This window comes from Bufo bufo, chromosome 1, assembly GCF_905171765.1.
Source record: "Bufo bufo chromosome 1, aBufBuf1.1, whole genome shotgun sequence".
NCBI classification, from domain to species: domain Eukaryota; kingdom Metazoa; phylum Chordata; class Amphibia; order Anura; family Bufonidae; genus Bufo; species Bufo bufo.
The window spans coordinates 180,456,505-180,471,181 of NC_053389.1; the positions used below are offsets into that span (position 1 = coordinate 180,456,505).

Below are 14,677 nucleotides of genomic sequence, written 5' to 3' on the forward strand. Positions count from 1 at the left end.
CATCAGAGATGCAGGCTTCTGAACTGAGCGTTGATAACAACTTGGGTTGTCCTTGTCCTCTTTGGTCCGGATTACATGGCGTCCCAGATTTCCAAAGAGAACTTCGAATCGTGACTCGTCTGACCACAGAACAGTCTTCTATTTTGCCACACTCCATTTTAAATGATCCCTGGCCCAGTGAAAATGCCTGAGCTTGTGGATCTTGCTTAGAAATGGCTTCTTCTTTGCACTGTAGAGTTTCAGCTGGCAACGGTGGATGGCACGGTAGATTGTGTTCACTGACAATGGTTTCTGGAAGTATTCCTGAGCCCATTCTGTGATTTCCTTTACAGTAGCATTCCTGTTTGTGGTGCAGTGTCGTTTAAGTGCCCGGAGATCACGGGCATCCAGTATGGTTTTACGGCCTTGACCCTTACGCACAGAGATTGTTCCAGATTCTCTGAATCTTCGGATGATGTTATGCACAGTTGAGGATGATAGATGCAAAGTCTTTGCAATTTTTCGCTGGGTAACACCTTTCTGATATTGCTCCACTATCTTTCTGCGCAACATTGTGGGAATTGGTGATCCTCTACCCATCTTGGCTTCTGAGAGACACTGCCACTCTGAGAAGCTCTTTTTATACCCAATCATGTTGCCAATTGACCTAATTAGTGTTAATTGGTCTTCCAGCTCTTCGTTATGCTCAAATTTACTTTTTCCAGCCTCTTATTGCTACTTGTCCCAACTTTTTGGGGATTTGTTGACACTGTGAAATTTTGAATCAACGTATTTTTCCTTTAAAATGATACATTTACTCGGATTAAACGTTTGATCTGTCATCTACGTTCTATTACAAATAAAATATTGACATTTGCCATCTCCACATCATTGCATTCAGTTTTTATTCACAATTTGTTTAGTGTCCCAACTTTTTTGGAATCCGGTTTGTACTTAGTTTAGATGTTTTATTCTAGTGAAAGGTTAATTTTGAAATCATGTATTATGAGATTATGTACTGTATATTTATTGTATACCGGTATACCAGGTTAACAACAATGTTCGATGTGCACATATTCTGCAATGCTGGGTCATAAGAATATATTGTCACGAGGGTATCAAGAGCCACGTCTGACTCCGTTATACCCGGGGTCAGGAGGTCGCAGCGGGTGGCTGCGCGCTCTATATCTAAAGATCACGTTGTTTCTTAGTGATTGTTTTCTGTGTTTGCCTTGCTATCCTTTTTGTCTCAATCAGGGATCCGTAGCTTCTCCTCCTCAGCTGTTTCTTGTCTGCCACTCCCAACCTCCTTATATTCTCCCCTCACACTTCTCTAGTTGCCAGTTATAGAGCTTCCTGCCTGGACATCTATACTGACCCGCTGAAGTTGTGTATCCTGGTTGTCGTTCCAGAGTGCTACCCTCCGGATCCCTGTTGGGCTTCTTGTTGTCTCCTGTTGTCGCCCACCTGGGATTATATGTTGAGTTTGTATTGTCTGTCCTTCCCTTGGTGTTTTCCTTTAGAGCTAGTGGTGCGTACGGGTGAGGAACCCGTCTAGGGACGTCAGGGCAGCCAGGTGCCAGCCGCTAGGTGAGTCAGGGGTCACCACCTTCCCTCTCACTTGGGCAGGGCCTTCCTTGTTCCCTCCCTCTGTGTCACGTATGTGATAGTCACGCCGACCGTGATATATATATTGCGATTGTATATAGGAGGTGTTTAGGAAAAGGAATTTCTTCTATATATAGAAATGGTTAATGTGAGAGATATGCCGAACATGGTCAGTAGAGGGAGTTTGTTCCCTCTGTTTTTCTTCTCCTGCAATGTGTGCAGACCTGGCGTCTTGACGTCGGACAGGCCACATGACGTAAGACGCCACGTGTCATGGGTAGTGCGAGGTGACGCCGGCTGGGGGGAGGATCATGCGCTGTATCTCGCTCATCGGGTCCTTGCGCTGAACATCCAGGTGATTAAAATGATCGACTATATTGTGAATGCAATCTGATTGGTAGGAAGGTTTTTATAAACACATGATCCACGGTGATGGCGTTACCCCCTGACAAAGGCATGCCAAAACACGCGTTGGGGTAGCGCCATCCTGGTTTGGATATACTAGCTCCATAGGTGAGTCTCTCCTGTTTTATGGCTATTACTTTTTTTTATTGTCAGCAGTCTTTAAGATTTCATGTCCCTTTGAATGGGCAGTATATCTTCCTGTGACATTTGTTTTTGGACCGCTGTGAACATTCTGTGGAGACTTTCTGTCCCTTAAACATACATTGTTGCAATATATGAGACTCAGCCACATTGTTAGATTTTTATGAAGTGTTGGTTATTACAATACAACTTATTGCTAGTTAAGTCCCACTGGGATGTTGTCTTTTCTTGCTGCTACCTTTTGAATTGCAACGTCCTTTATGTATGTACTAATGTAATTCAATAAAGTATATATTTTGTATTGGTACCTGTGTTTTGGCACAGTTTTTATTTATTTATTTTTACAGCGTTTACCTGAGGGATTAGGTCATGTGAATTTTTTATAGAACAGATTGTTATGGACGTGGCAATACCCAATATGTCTACTTTTTCTTATTTATTTAAAGGGGTATTCCCATCATAATGATCACTACAGAGCTGCGAACGCGCACACCGGTTCTGTAGTATACTGCCCAGAAATAAGTCACCATGGCGCGTGCGCAGCGGCGTGCGCGTTCAGTCCAGCGTGCGGCCCAGCCGAGAGAAGACTTCAATCAAGATGAACCCCGCCCCCAGCCAGAATCCAGGAAGTGAATGGCGCGCCGTTAGCAGGTAAGTATAAAAAGGCGAAGTGGGAATACCCCTTTAAGTTCTACACAATAATAGCAATGATATTTTAGTGTATCCATAGTCTGAGAGCCATAGCTTTTTTATTTTTTAACCGATTCTCTTAGGTAGGGTCTCATTTTTTGCGGGATGAGGTGACGGTCTGATAGGTACTATTTTGGTGGGCATACGCCTTTTTGATCACTTGCTGTTGCAATTTTTGTGATGTAATGTGACAAAAATGGTGTTCACCTGAGGGGATGTGATATTTTTATACAGCTGGTTGTTACAGATGTGGCAATCACTAATATGTATATTTTTTTATTTATGTATTTCACTTTAGCACAATAATAGCAGTTTTGAAACAAAAAAATGATGTTTTAGTGTCTCCATGTTCTGAGAGCTATAGTTTTTTTATTTTTAAGGCGATTGTCTTAGGTAGGGCTCATTTTTTGCGGGATGAGGTGACGGTTTTATTGATACCATTTTGTGGGACATAAGCCTTTTTGATCGCTTGGTGTTGCACTTTTTGTGATGTAAGGTGACAAAAATGGCTTTTTTTTACACTGTTTTTATATATTTCTTTAAATGGTGTTTATCGGACAGGGTGGATCATGTGATATATTTATAGAGCCGGTCATTACGGACACGGCGATACCTAATATGTGTGTTTTTGTTTGTTTTTTCAGCTTTTTATTATAAAATAAGGGGAAAGGGATGTTTTTTTTCTTTTTTTACTTTATTAATTTTATTATTTTATTAATTTTATTAAAAACACATTTTTTTATACTTTTTTTCTTTACTTTATTTCTGATGTTCACTTTTGGGGGTCTGATCCCCTCTGCAATTCATTACAATACATCTGTATTGTAATGCATTGCCTGTTAGTGTATGACACTGAGTCATACACTAACAGGTTGCCTAGGAGACCCAGCCTGAGGCTGGATCTCCTCGGCACCCGTAGAAGGCAGGTCCCAAAGCCATGCAAGGCATTGGGCAGCCTCTGCACAGCATCGGGCTGCCTTGTCACGCATCGGGTCCCCGCCACAGCAGCGCGGGGACTCGATGCGCTCACTCACCCGACACAAACCCCTTCCATGTCGCAGCAGCGCGGACCGCGGCTTAGAAGGGGTTAATCCGCCGGCATTGGCTTTTATAGCGATGCCGGCGGATACAGCAGGGGCCCGGCTACCAGGGACTGCCGGGCCCCTGCAGTGATCGCGCGTGCACCGCTCCGGTGCCCGCACGATCACCATGACGTACTATTGCGTCAAATTGCGGGAACGCAGTGGTTCCCATGACGTAGTAGTATGTCATGTGTCGGGAAGGGGTTAAAGGGGTTGTCTCACTTGAGTAAGTTGCATTTATCATGTAGAGAAAGTTAATACAAGCCACTTACTAATGTACTGTGATTGTACATATTGTTTCCTTTGCTGGCTGGATTCATTTTTCCATCACATTATACACTGCTCGTTTCCATGGTTACAGACACCATCAGTGGTGGTCGTGCTTGCACATTATAGGAAAAAGCATCAGCCTCTCTAATGGCCGGGACCATGGGAGTGCACATAGGCTAGTGCTTTTTCCTATATCATGCAAGTACGACCACCACTGATGGATTGCGGGGTGGTCTGTAACCATGGAAGCGAGCAGTGTATAATGTGATAGAAAAATGAATCCAGCCAGCAAAAGAAGTAATATGGATAATAACAATATATTAGGAAGTGGCTTGTATTAACTTTCTTTACATGATAAATGCCACTTTCTGAAGTGAGACAACCCCTTTAAGGGCTAAGGGAGACAAGCTTTAAGTAAATATTGCACAAAAGAGCAATACAGGTTCTATAGGATGAGAATTAAGGCATGTACCATTTAATATATTAGCGGTAGTATTTTTCATTATGATACTGATTTTCAGCACGACATACCCATAAGATTACTACCCACTAGTGCTTAATCTATCTGCATGTTGGAATCCAAAATGTCCATTCCTCATTTCCAGACAGGATGCTCCTAAACACAGTAGGCAGTCATCTTATCCCACTAATTTAAGCAGGAATCATCGCCCTGTATATAATGTGTATCGTCAGACACTTATCTAGAGCAAATACTTTGTTGATTAAAAGCCCAGCCTATAGCTGTTCTTTATACTGTACATATATGACTTCCAGTTGATATGTATATCCAGGCAGCAGCTATACAGGACTTTACTGAAGTAAGAGGCACTGTATTATCATATAGGCAAGAAGAACAAATATTCATGGTCACTTACTTTGCACTGGTACGAATCTCCTGACCGTTCTTAAACCATTTAATTGGAACATCAGGGTTTGAAACCTCCACATGCATTTTAATCCTGTGGCCCTTGTCTATTGAATAACATGGATCCAGCTTCTTAGTAATTACTAAAAAAATATAAAAAATATTTGCGTTTATTAAAATATTTACAGAATGAGGGAGGTGACTTTTCCCAATAACTAAATAACATATATGCTATTTACTGTGAACAACTTTAAAGTGCTTATTCTTTTGTGTTCGCTGTTTCTGTCTACTTTGCCTACTGGCGTCCACTGCAGGAGAAATATGATATTACATGATGTCCATTCACATGTAATGCATGGTTGCATTGGATCATTTGAAGTCCACCAAAAAAATAGTGACAAATGAAGTTGAGTAACCTAGGATGGCAGGATCACATTACTTAGGGACTGAGTATAGTCTGGAACAATGGAGACATGTAGGTCTGCATAAGAGCTACAGTAAATACACAAAAGTGTAAGATTTTGTTTTATCAAGACTATTTGCAAAGTTGCTTAATTGCTTTTTTTTTATGTAACCGTTAAAGGGTTATCGGTTTTTCAAAAAAACAAAAAAACTAACAAATGCCATTTAATTTAAAAAAAACAACACATACCTCTTCTGTCTCCCTCCGATCTGGCACAGATGCCTTGCTTTCCCTTGGTCTTTGTCTACAAAAGCCATAACAAGACCGCTGCAGCCAATCAGTGGCCTCAGTGGACGCATGACATATTACCGCCATCCTGCCGTACTATATAGAAGAGGTGAGTATTGTGTTTTTATTGTTATTATATAGCATTTGCTGCTTATATATATATATATATATATATATATATACTCAGGTATATATATATATATATATATATATATATATTTATTTTATTTTTATTTTTTAAACCCTTTCCCATAGAAATGGATTTTAAGCTAAAAGTGGTTGTCCCATTATGACAACCTATCGGCTATTCACAGGATAGGGGATATGTCTGATTTGCAAGAGTCTGACCACTAGGGTCCCCACTGATCACAAGAATGAGGCCTGTGCCCTGTTTGGAGTGGCAGACATGAATTTCTGTCCACCGCTCTATGCAGCTCTATGGAATGCCGGAGATAGCTGAGTAGTGCTGAATGGAGCTGCATGGACCTGCAGTACACTGCGTGCAGAATTATTAGGCAAATGAGTATTTTGACCACATCATCCTCTTTATGCATGTTGTCTTACTCCAAGCTGTATAGGCTCGAAAGCCTACTACCAATTAAGCATATTAGGTGATGTGCATCTCTGTAATGAGAAGGGGTGTGGTCTAATGACATCAACACCCTATATTAGGTGTGCATAATTATTAGGCAACTTCCTTTCCTTTGGCAAAATGGGTCAAAAGAATGACTTGACAGGCTCAGAAAAGTCAAAAATAGTGAGATATCTTGCAGAGGGATGCAGCACTCTTAAAATTGCAAAGCTTCTGAAGCGTGATCATCGAACAATCAAGCGTTTCATTCAAAATAGTCAACAGGGTCGCAAGAAGCGTGTGGAAAAACCAAGGCGCAAAATAACTGCCCATGAACTGAGAAAAGTCAAGCGTGCAGCTGCCAAGATGCCACTTGCCACCAGTTTGGCCATATTTCAGAGCTGCAACATCACTGGAGTGCCCAAAAGCACAAGGTGTGCAATACTCAGAGACATGGCCAAGGTAAGAAAGGCTGAAAGACGACCACCACTGAACAAGACACACAAGCTGAAACGTCAAGACTGATTTTTCTAAGGTTTTATGGACTGATGAAATGAGAGTGAGTCTTGATGGGCCAGATAGATGGGCCCATGGCTGGATTGGTAAAGGGCAGAGAGCTCCAGTCCGACTCAGACGCCAGCAAGGTGGAGGTGGAGTACTGGTTTGGGCTGGTATCATCAAAGATGAGCTTGTTATTATACACCGTTTATATGTTACCCCGAGTCTTTTATCCAAAATGTATAGTAACAAGGGACAAGAATTCAGTTGCTTGAAATGCTCCCTGGTAGCCGCAGGGTTAGTACATATGCTGTGGGACTGCCCAGTTATTAAGCTCTTCTGGGGCAGTATATTCCAGGCGATGGCGGTACAAAGTGGGAATAGCCCCCCCCTTACTATCCAAGTAGTGGTGCTTGGACTCCTCCCGGCTGAGTACAAAAAAAGATCTACCAAAAATGAACAGGCTTATTGGCTGAAGGGATTATTATTGGCCAAGGTAATAATCATGAGACAATGGGTGAAAGACAGGTCGCCATCAATAAATGAATGGCAAAGCTTAATGACACGAATAACAGATTTTGAGGGCATGAAACGGCGCGGGGTGAGCTATGCCACAGAAATGGCGTATAGATAGGGGAAATGGCGAGAATGGAATACCCTGACTGGAACTGATGATCACCCACCCGCGGTGGCTATGTCATAATACCAAACAAATAAATTGTCGCGCATTCTCAAATAATGAATACCAACATAACATTCCATATTACATAGGATCTGATATTATGAAGGTTTGAAAAATACCCAATAGAGGGGCATGAGCGCCCTAACGCCCCTCGTGGCGGCCGTACCAGGCCAGGTACGCTGGGTGGGGGGATGCACGGGGGGTTTTTGGAACTCAGGGGCAGGGATGGGTTTTGGTTCTGCTACATGTGACAGAGAAGTGATATTAATTGAGGGTACTTTGGGACTTAGATGCCTTTATATGTATATACGCTGTTTAGCATCGATGCGATGCATTGCTTTAAATGTACCTGTTATATGTACCCATCCGCTGTGACCAGATAACCTTTTTTATATTGGTTTCATTAAGAAAAACAATAAAGATACTCAAAAAAAAAAAAAAATGAGCTTGTGGGGCCTTTTCGGGTTGAGGATGGAGTCAAGCTCAACTCCCAGTCCTACTGCCAGTTTCTGGAAGACACCTTCAAGCAGTGGTACAGGAAGAAGTCTGCATCCTTCAAGAAAAACATGATTTTCATGCAGGACAATGCTCCATCACACGCGTCCAAGTACTCCACAGCGTGGCTGGCAAGAAAGGGTATAAAAGAAGAAAATCTAATGACATGGCCTCCTTGTTCACCTGATCTGAACCCCATTGAGAACCTGTGGTCCATCATCAAATGTGAAATTTACAAGGAGGGAAAACAGTACACCTCTCTGAACAGTGTCTGGGAGGCTGTGGTTGCTGCTGCACGCAATGTTGATGGTGAACAGATCAAAACACTGACAGAATCCATGGATGGCAGGCTTTTGAGTGTCCTTGCAAAGAAAGGTGGCTATATTGGTCACTGATTTGTTTTTGTTTTGTTTTTGAATGTCAGAAATGTATATTTGTGAATGTTGAGATGTTATATTGGTTTCACTGGTAAAAATAAATAATTGAAATGGGTATATATTTGTTTTTTGTTAAGTTGCCTAATAATTATGCACAGTAATAGTCACCTGCACACACAGATATCCCCCTAAAATAGCTAAAACTAAAAACAAACTAAAAACTACTTCCAAAAATATTCAGCTTTGATATTAATGAGTTTTTTGGGTTCATTGAGAACATGGTTGTTGTTCAATAATAAAATTAATCCTCAAAAATACAACTTGCCTAATAATTCTGCACTCCCTGTATGTATATATAACCGCCACTTAATCAGGGGAGCACAGGCCTAAGTTCTTGTGACCAGCGGGGGCCCCAGTGGTCCGACAAGTCTGTCCACCCTTAAATAACAAATTACCTTCACTTTTTTTGATTTCCACTTTCACCTTCTTCAGACGCTTCAGCATGCCTCTAAGGTCTGTTACACCATACTGAAAGCAAATTTTTTCATACTCGCTTGGTTTTGCTTTCTTTAGTATTTCCCAGACATCAGGAGGAATTCCTTCTGGCTCTTCCTCCTTTTTCTTTTCTTCCACTCTGGAAATGGAACAATATATAACATGATATGACTGTTAACACAGCAATACATACAGTGAATGAGACATCATCTATTGTTCATAAGATGGCCAGCATGTTTTAAATCTCAAGACCTCTATTTTCTAAAGACATGGGCTAAGAACAATTCTCCCCTTTTACAATCTAAGAAAATATAAAAATCAAAAAAGCAAAAAAAGTCAATCTCAGATTTATTGACAGCTTCCATGGAAATAATTGAATGTCAATATACACTCACCTAAAGAATTATTAGGAACACCTGTTCTATTTCTCATTAATGCAATTATCTAGTCAACCAATCACATGGCAGTTGCTTCAATGCATTTAGGGGTGTGGTTCTGGTCAAGACAATCTCCTGAACTCCAAACTGAATGTCAGAATGGGAAAGAAAGGTGATTTAAGCAATTTTGAGCGTGGCATGGTTGTTGGTGCCAGACGGGGCGGTCTGAGTATTTCACAATCTGCTCAGTTACTGGGATTTTCCCGCACAACCATTTCTAGGGTTTACAAAGAATGGTGTGAAGTAGAAATTTGTTAACTTAGCTCCCAAGATATTTCAACCCCATTATTAATATTTGGTGAAGTCTTCCCTAGTAAGAATAACAGTACTGAGCCATTGTCCAGGATTAGGGAAACATGGCTGCTTTCTTATACAAACGGATTGCACATTGTAAGTGTTACAAAGCGGATTAGAATAGATTTAGCTTGGGGCTACTCCTAAGGGGGTTATCCAAGTAGCCCCCCTGGGTTTCACCCTTTAACTCCTGTACAACGATCTGGACTTCGCTGCAGAGGAATTACCAGGCTGCTACTTCTTGGAGTAGTCTCTTTTCAAGTGACAGCAAAACCACGGGAGTCAAGAGATGATCAAGGAATTAAGCAAAACTGTAGTTATGAACAGGCTGGGGTCAAGGCAGGCACAGTTCATGCAATCCGATAAACCATTCAATGTGTGGGCAGGCATCGCAGGGTCAGTTAGGAGATCAGGCAGAGTTCAGGTCAGGCAGTGAAGAGTCAAATCCAGACGTAAGGCTGAGTTCATACTTCAGTTATGTGATCAGTTATTTCCATCAGTAATTGTGAGCTAAGACCGCGTGTAGGTAAAAAACACAGAACAGGTACAAATCTTTCACTTATACCTTATCTCTGATTAGGCTTCACTACTGGTTTTGGCTCACAAAAACTGATGGAAATAACTGACCAAATAACTGAAGTGTGAAATCAACCTAAGGCTGAAGTTGGTGCACGGAACAGGCAAACAAACTAACTGCACACCTTTGCATGAAACTAGCATACTTGAACCTGTAGGTCAGGCCCCTTTCCACAGGGAAAGGTGCCTTAAGTAGTGATGAACGAACATCGGCTGGGACGGCCCCATTGACTTTAATGGCAGGCGAACCTGAAAAACCTTCAGGTCATATTTGCAGCCACCAAATACTTACTAGAAGGCACAAATAGTCCCACAACATGGGCAGTGACATACTAGAGGGGGATCTGTATGGTGAACAGACACCACTGTACGACATCAGTATGAGGCATCTGTTATTAACGTATACATTTTTGGCATGCATTAAATGTATGACAAAAATGGGATGTGAACCCAGCCCTAGTGTCAGAATAAGCACCAGTACACAGCGGAGCAGCGGGGTGGAAGCGGAGGCCGTCATGTACTGACAGAGCGCTACCTGGTCCTGGTGGTCGGGGTGAGGGCTGTGTTTCCCAATGATCATTTATCTACTGGGAAATATGGGGCACAGTATAATACACTAGAATCTATATACTATAAAGATATTAGCCCTACCCCCGAGTAATAATACAATTAGGGGGTCATTTATTATATAGAAACACATCTATATTAGGTGTATTTCTGACACAGATTGAGGCGCAAAGGTCCTTAGCACCGCAATCTGCATCTTTTTCCCACTCATGCCATGTCTAAAAAAGGTGGCGTGGGCAGGGAAAGGGGTACGGTTATGGCCATACAGGTATTGATTACCGCCGCCATACAGTGACTGGATAACATCGCCATACAGTGACCGGATAACAGGGTATAAGAAGGCACAGTACAGGGAATGACTAGGGGCACTGTACAAGGTGTGGTAAGAGGGCACAATGCAGGGAATAAGGGGTATCGGGTGAGCGGCACAGTACGGGGTGGGTGGCACAGTACGGGGTGGGGGGCACAGTCACATGACCCTGTGACGTTAGAAGGTCCTTATGGTGAATGCGGTTCAGACGCCACGATAATGAGAGGCAGAGGAGTGACAGGGGCCCGGGGCCCTGGATGGACAGGAGGGGTGAACACAGCAAGTAGATAGAAGGGGCTCTGAGGGGGATTCATACAAGAAGTAGTGGCAGGAGGTCTGTGCAGGGCAGCAACAGGAGATAGGAGGGTGGAATAGGAGCTCTGGATACATGAGGGAGGAAAGGAGACAGAAGTGGATCCATGAGGATGAGATAGGATATGGGGGGGCAGGTGTCTTTGAGGCAAACTGCTTAATGAAGCAGTAAAACAACTAAATAGCATGAAGCAGCATCCAGCAGCAGCTCGAAGAGTTCCCCCTTCTGTCCCACAGAGAAGACACAGTCACAGTGCAGACTCACTGACAAACTTTACGTGTCTAAAGCTGGTAAGGTAACCTGCTGCTCTGCTGAACAGAGGGAAGAGGGAGGGTGTCTGAAGCTCTGCAGCAGCCGGCCTCATGTGACTCAAAGAGGCCACCAAAGGGGTACTGCGTAAGTGAAATGACAGCAATGAGTGCTTCAGTGGGCCCCCTCAGGAGCAGTGAGCCCCGGCATTTGCCTGGGATTTCCGGGTGCTGATGCTGGCCCTGGCTGCAGGTACATTAGGCTGTCACTGGATACAAATTTTACTGTAGGCCACTGGAGTACAGGACCCAAAAATTAGGCATTCACCTGACAGAAAATAAATTGTGATGATGTGCCTGGAGGTACATTAGGCTGTCACTGGATAAAAATGTTACTACAGGCCACTGGAGTACAGGCCCCAAAAATTAGGCATTTACCTGACAGAAAAGAACTTGTAATTATGTGGCTGGAGGTACATTAGGCCGTCACTGGATAAAAATTTAGCGGAAGGCCACTGGAGTAGAAGCCCCAAAAAATTAGGCATTCACCTGACAGAAAAGGCCTTCTATGCCGCTGTATATACATAAGACAAGGACCATTCTTTGTTCTGGGTGGTGGTGGATATGTGTGGGCTGGCATAAGGAAATTCAATTACTCGTGCTCGTGTTGAAATCCTCTGAGATCCATGCCTCATTCATTTTTAGAAATGTGAGGTATTCAACACTGTCGTGAGCTAGGCGAGTGCGCTTATCGGTCGCGATCCCCACTGCTGCGCTGAACGTCTGTCACGACCATGGTTATGCTCGTGACTCCTGATTCTCATGCAGTGGCCTGTGGTCTTGGTTTTGTAGTCAACCACATGGTGAGGGCTGCTTGTATGTTGCCTCACGTGTGGTTGCCGCTGGCAACATGTTTGTATTTGGCAGCATAGCAGCCTGAGCTGTTGCTAGGCAGCTTGCTGTCAAGTGCATGCGGTTACACCTGGCAACCTGGCTCAGTAGGTGTGTCTGTATGGTGTGCACTGTGACACCTTCCTTCACTTGCGGTTGTCCGTGGCAACGTGTGGTGTTGTGCATGTGGTGGCAATTTCTCGGCCTTCTGGCTGATTCCCAGGACATGGTTGCCACGCATGCCGTTGTCGGTGGTAACAGGTGGAGTGTGATATTTATGTTTGCACTTTCCTTGTTTGTTGTGCACGAGGTTTATGTATGTGTACACTTCCCCTTTAAGTGGTTTCACTCCCCTGGTTGGTGTTGGAAGGGTTAATTCCCTTTCCAGTGTGTGTCTGTGTGGGTGTGGCCATTTGGGCTATTTAGCCTCTGCTGGATGCCTGTAGCTGAGGGGTACTTCAGCCATACTTTATGCTGGAGTCATCCTCCTGGTATTTTACCATCCTGTCCAGTGAAGGCCACCCTTGTGGTCATAAAACCTATGTATTGATGTTATTTTATGTTTATGTGGTGTCTGTTATTATTGCAGTTATGGATCTGGGTTCCTGTGTGTTTATGTCTGTGTGCTGTGTCCTTTTATGTTTGGGTGTGGACATCAGCTTGTTAGCACGGGATCCAGTCAGTGTTTCTGTGGCAGGTAGGTGTGGAAGTGCTTTTCAATCTCCATATCTATAGGCTGTTTATGTTTCTCATTTCAGGCAGCTTGGCTGTCACGGCGCCGTCAAGGAGGCTGGCACGTCCGGAGCGTGCACGCATCATCAGTGCGTCCAGCGTCACCCGCGCTCCTGATAATACTATGTGTGCATCTATCTGCATTCATGCTAATGGTTTTAGGACTGAGCACCGAGCTGATCACTCTGTGCTCGGCTGTGTAGTCTGTGTGGAGTCATGTGACGCTGGCCACGTCACATGACCCCTCTAGCTCCCTATTTAAACAGGCAATCTGCTGGCCACAGATTGCCTGTTATTTAGGTTCCACCTGTGATTTTGTCTTTCCTGGCGTACTTACCTCCTGCTGAATTCCTGACGATCCTCTGCCTGCTCCTTGTGTACTTTGCTGCTCTCCTGGTATTCTGACCCCGGCCTCCTCCTGACGATCCTCTGCTGACTCTTTTGGTACTTCACGACTCTCCTGGTATTTATGACCCCGGCTTCTCCTGACAATTCTCTGCTTGCTCCATTTGTACTTTGTAGCTTTCCTGGTATTGACTCGGTCCGTTCACGTTCTGTTGTTTGTCTGTCTGTCATCCCTGCACTTATTCGAAGCTAGGGATTGCCGTCCAGTTGTCCCCTGTCATTAGGACTCGCGAGGCAAGTAGGCAGGGCCAGGGGTAAGGGTGGAGCGCAGTGGTCACTTACCTCCCCCCTGTGTGTGTGTGTACGCGACCGTTACATTGGCAAGTTTAGACTCCTGTTCGTCCGTATCCAGGAGGAACAGGTTGTCTTATCCAGCTCCTAGCTCAGGGATCCGTCCAGGGCTAGTAGGGAAGCGAGGTTCCTGAGTATGAGCCCTCCTACCATCAAGGTTGGCTCATACAGCTAGGAGTCAGGGTCAGATTAGGGATGCGATAGGAGGTGACCTGCTCCCTAAATCTGTTGTCCTGGTCAAGCAGCTTCCACTTAAGTTAACATCACACGGATTAGAGTTACCCCCACTCTAATCCATGACAACGTCCTTTGGGACAGGACACTCGACGAGGGGCAAGCCAAGAGTTCCATGGCAAATTGTGCCAGCTCTGGCCACAGGTCAAGCCTGGACTATGAGCTGTTTTACATTGGCAGAGGAGGCTGACGATTGTCAGAAAAGCGTGATTGGACTGCATGATCTGCCACTGGCAAAAAATTTATTTTTAGCCTGCATAAAAAATGTGATTACCCAATAAATGAGCAGGTAATTGGTGGCATATTTACACAGGCAGATCATAAATATCAAGTGTTCCTACGAACATTTGTTAGCAATGATCTGGCCGACCCTTGGCCAGCATAATACAGCCCTAACTCTGTACCTACTATTGGTTGGCCTACTTTGAGACAGAACTGTATGCCAGAATTGTGGTGCAATTGTGTTACAAAAGTAACATCTTATGTCCTGTCCCTTCCACAAAGCAACACTCTTGCTAAGTCCCGTCTCC

At 43.9% G+C, this 14,677-nt stretch overlaps 1 protein-coding gene across 5 annotated transcripts in view; it reads right to left on the reverse strand.

Annotated features, from left to right (window-relative positions):
* The window catches only part of LOC121001740 (myosin-binding protein C, fast-type-like), a 607,494-nt gene that overhangs the window by 89,058 nt on the left and 503,759 nt on the right, over positions 1-14,677 (reverse strand). For all 5 annotated transcript variants that reach the window (XM_040432959.1, XM_040432949.1, XM_040432934.1 and 2 more), the window contains 2 exons: positions 8,810-8,988; positions 5,051-5,183 (listed from right to left, as the gene is read on the reverse strand). In XM_040432959.1, coding sequence (XP_040288893.1) covers positions 5,051-5,183; positions 8,810-8,988 — 312 coding nt within the window. The remainder of the gene's footprint in view (positions 1-5,050; positions 5,184-8,809; positions 8,989-14,677) is intronic.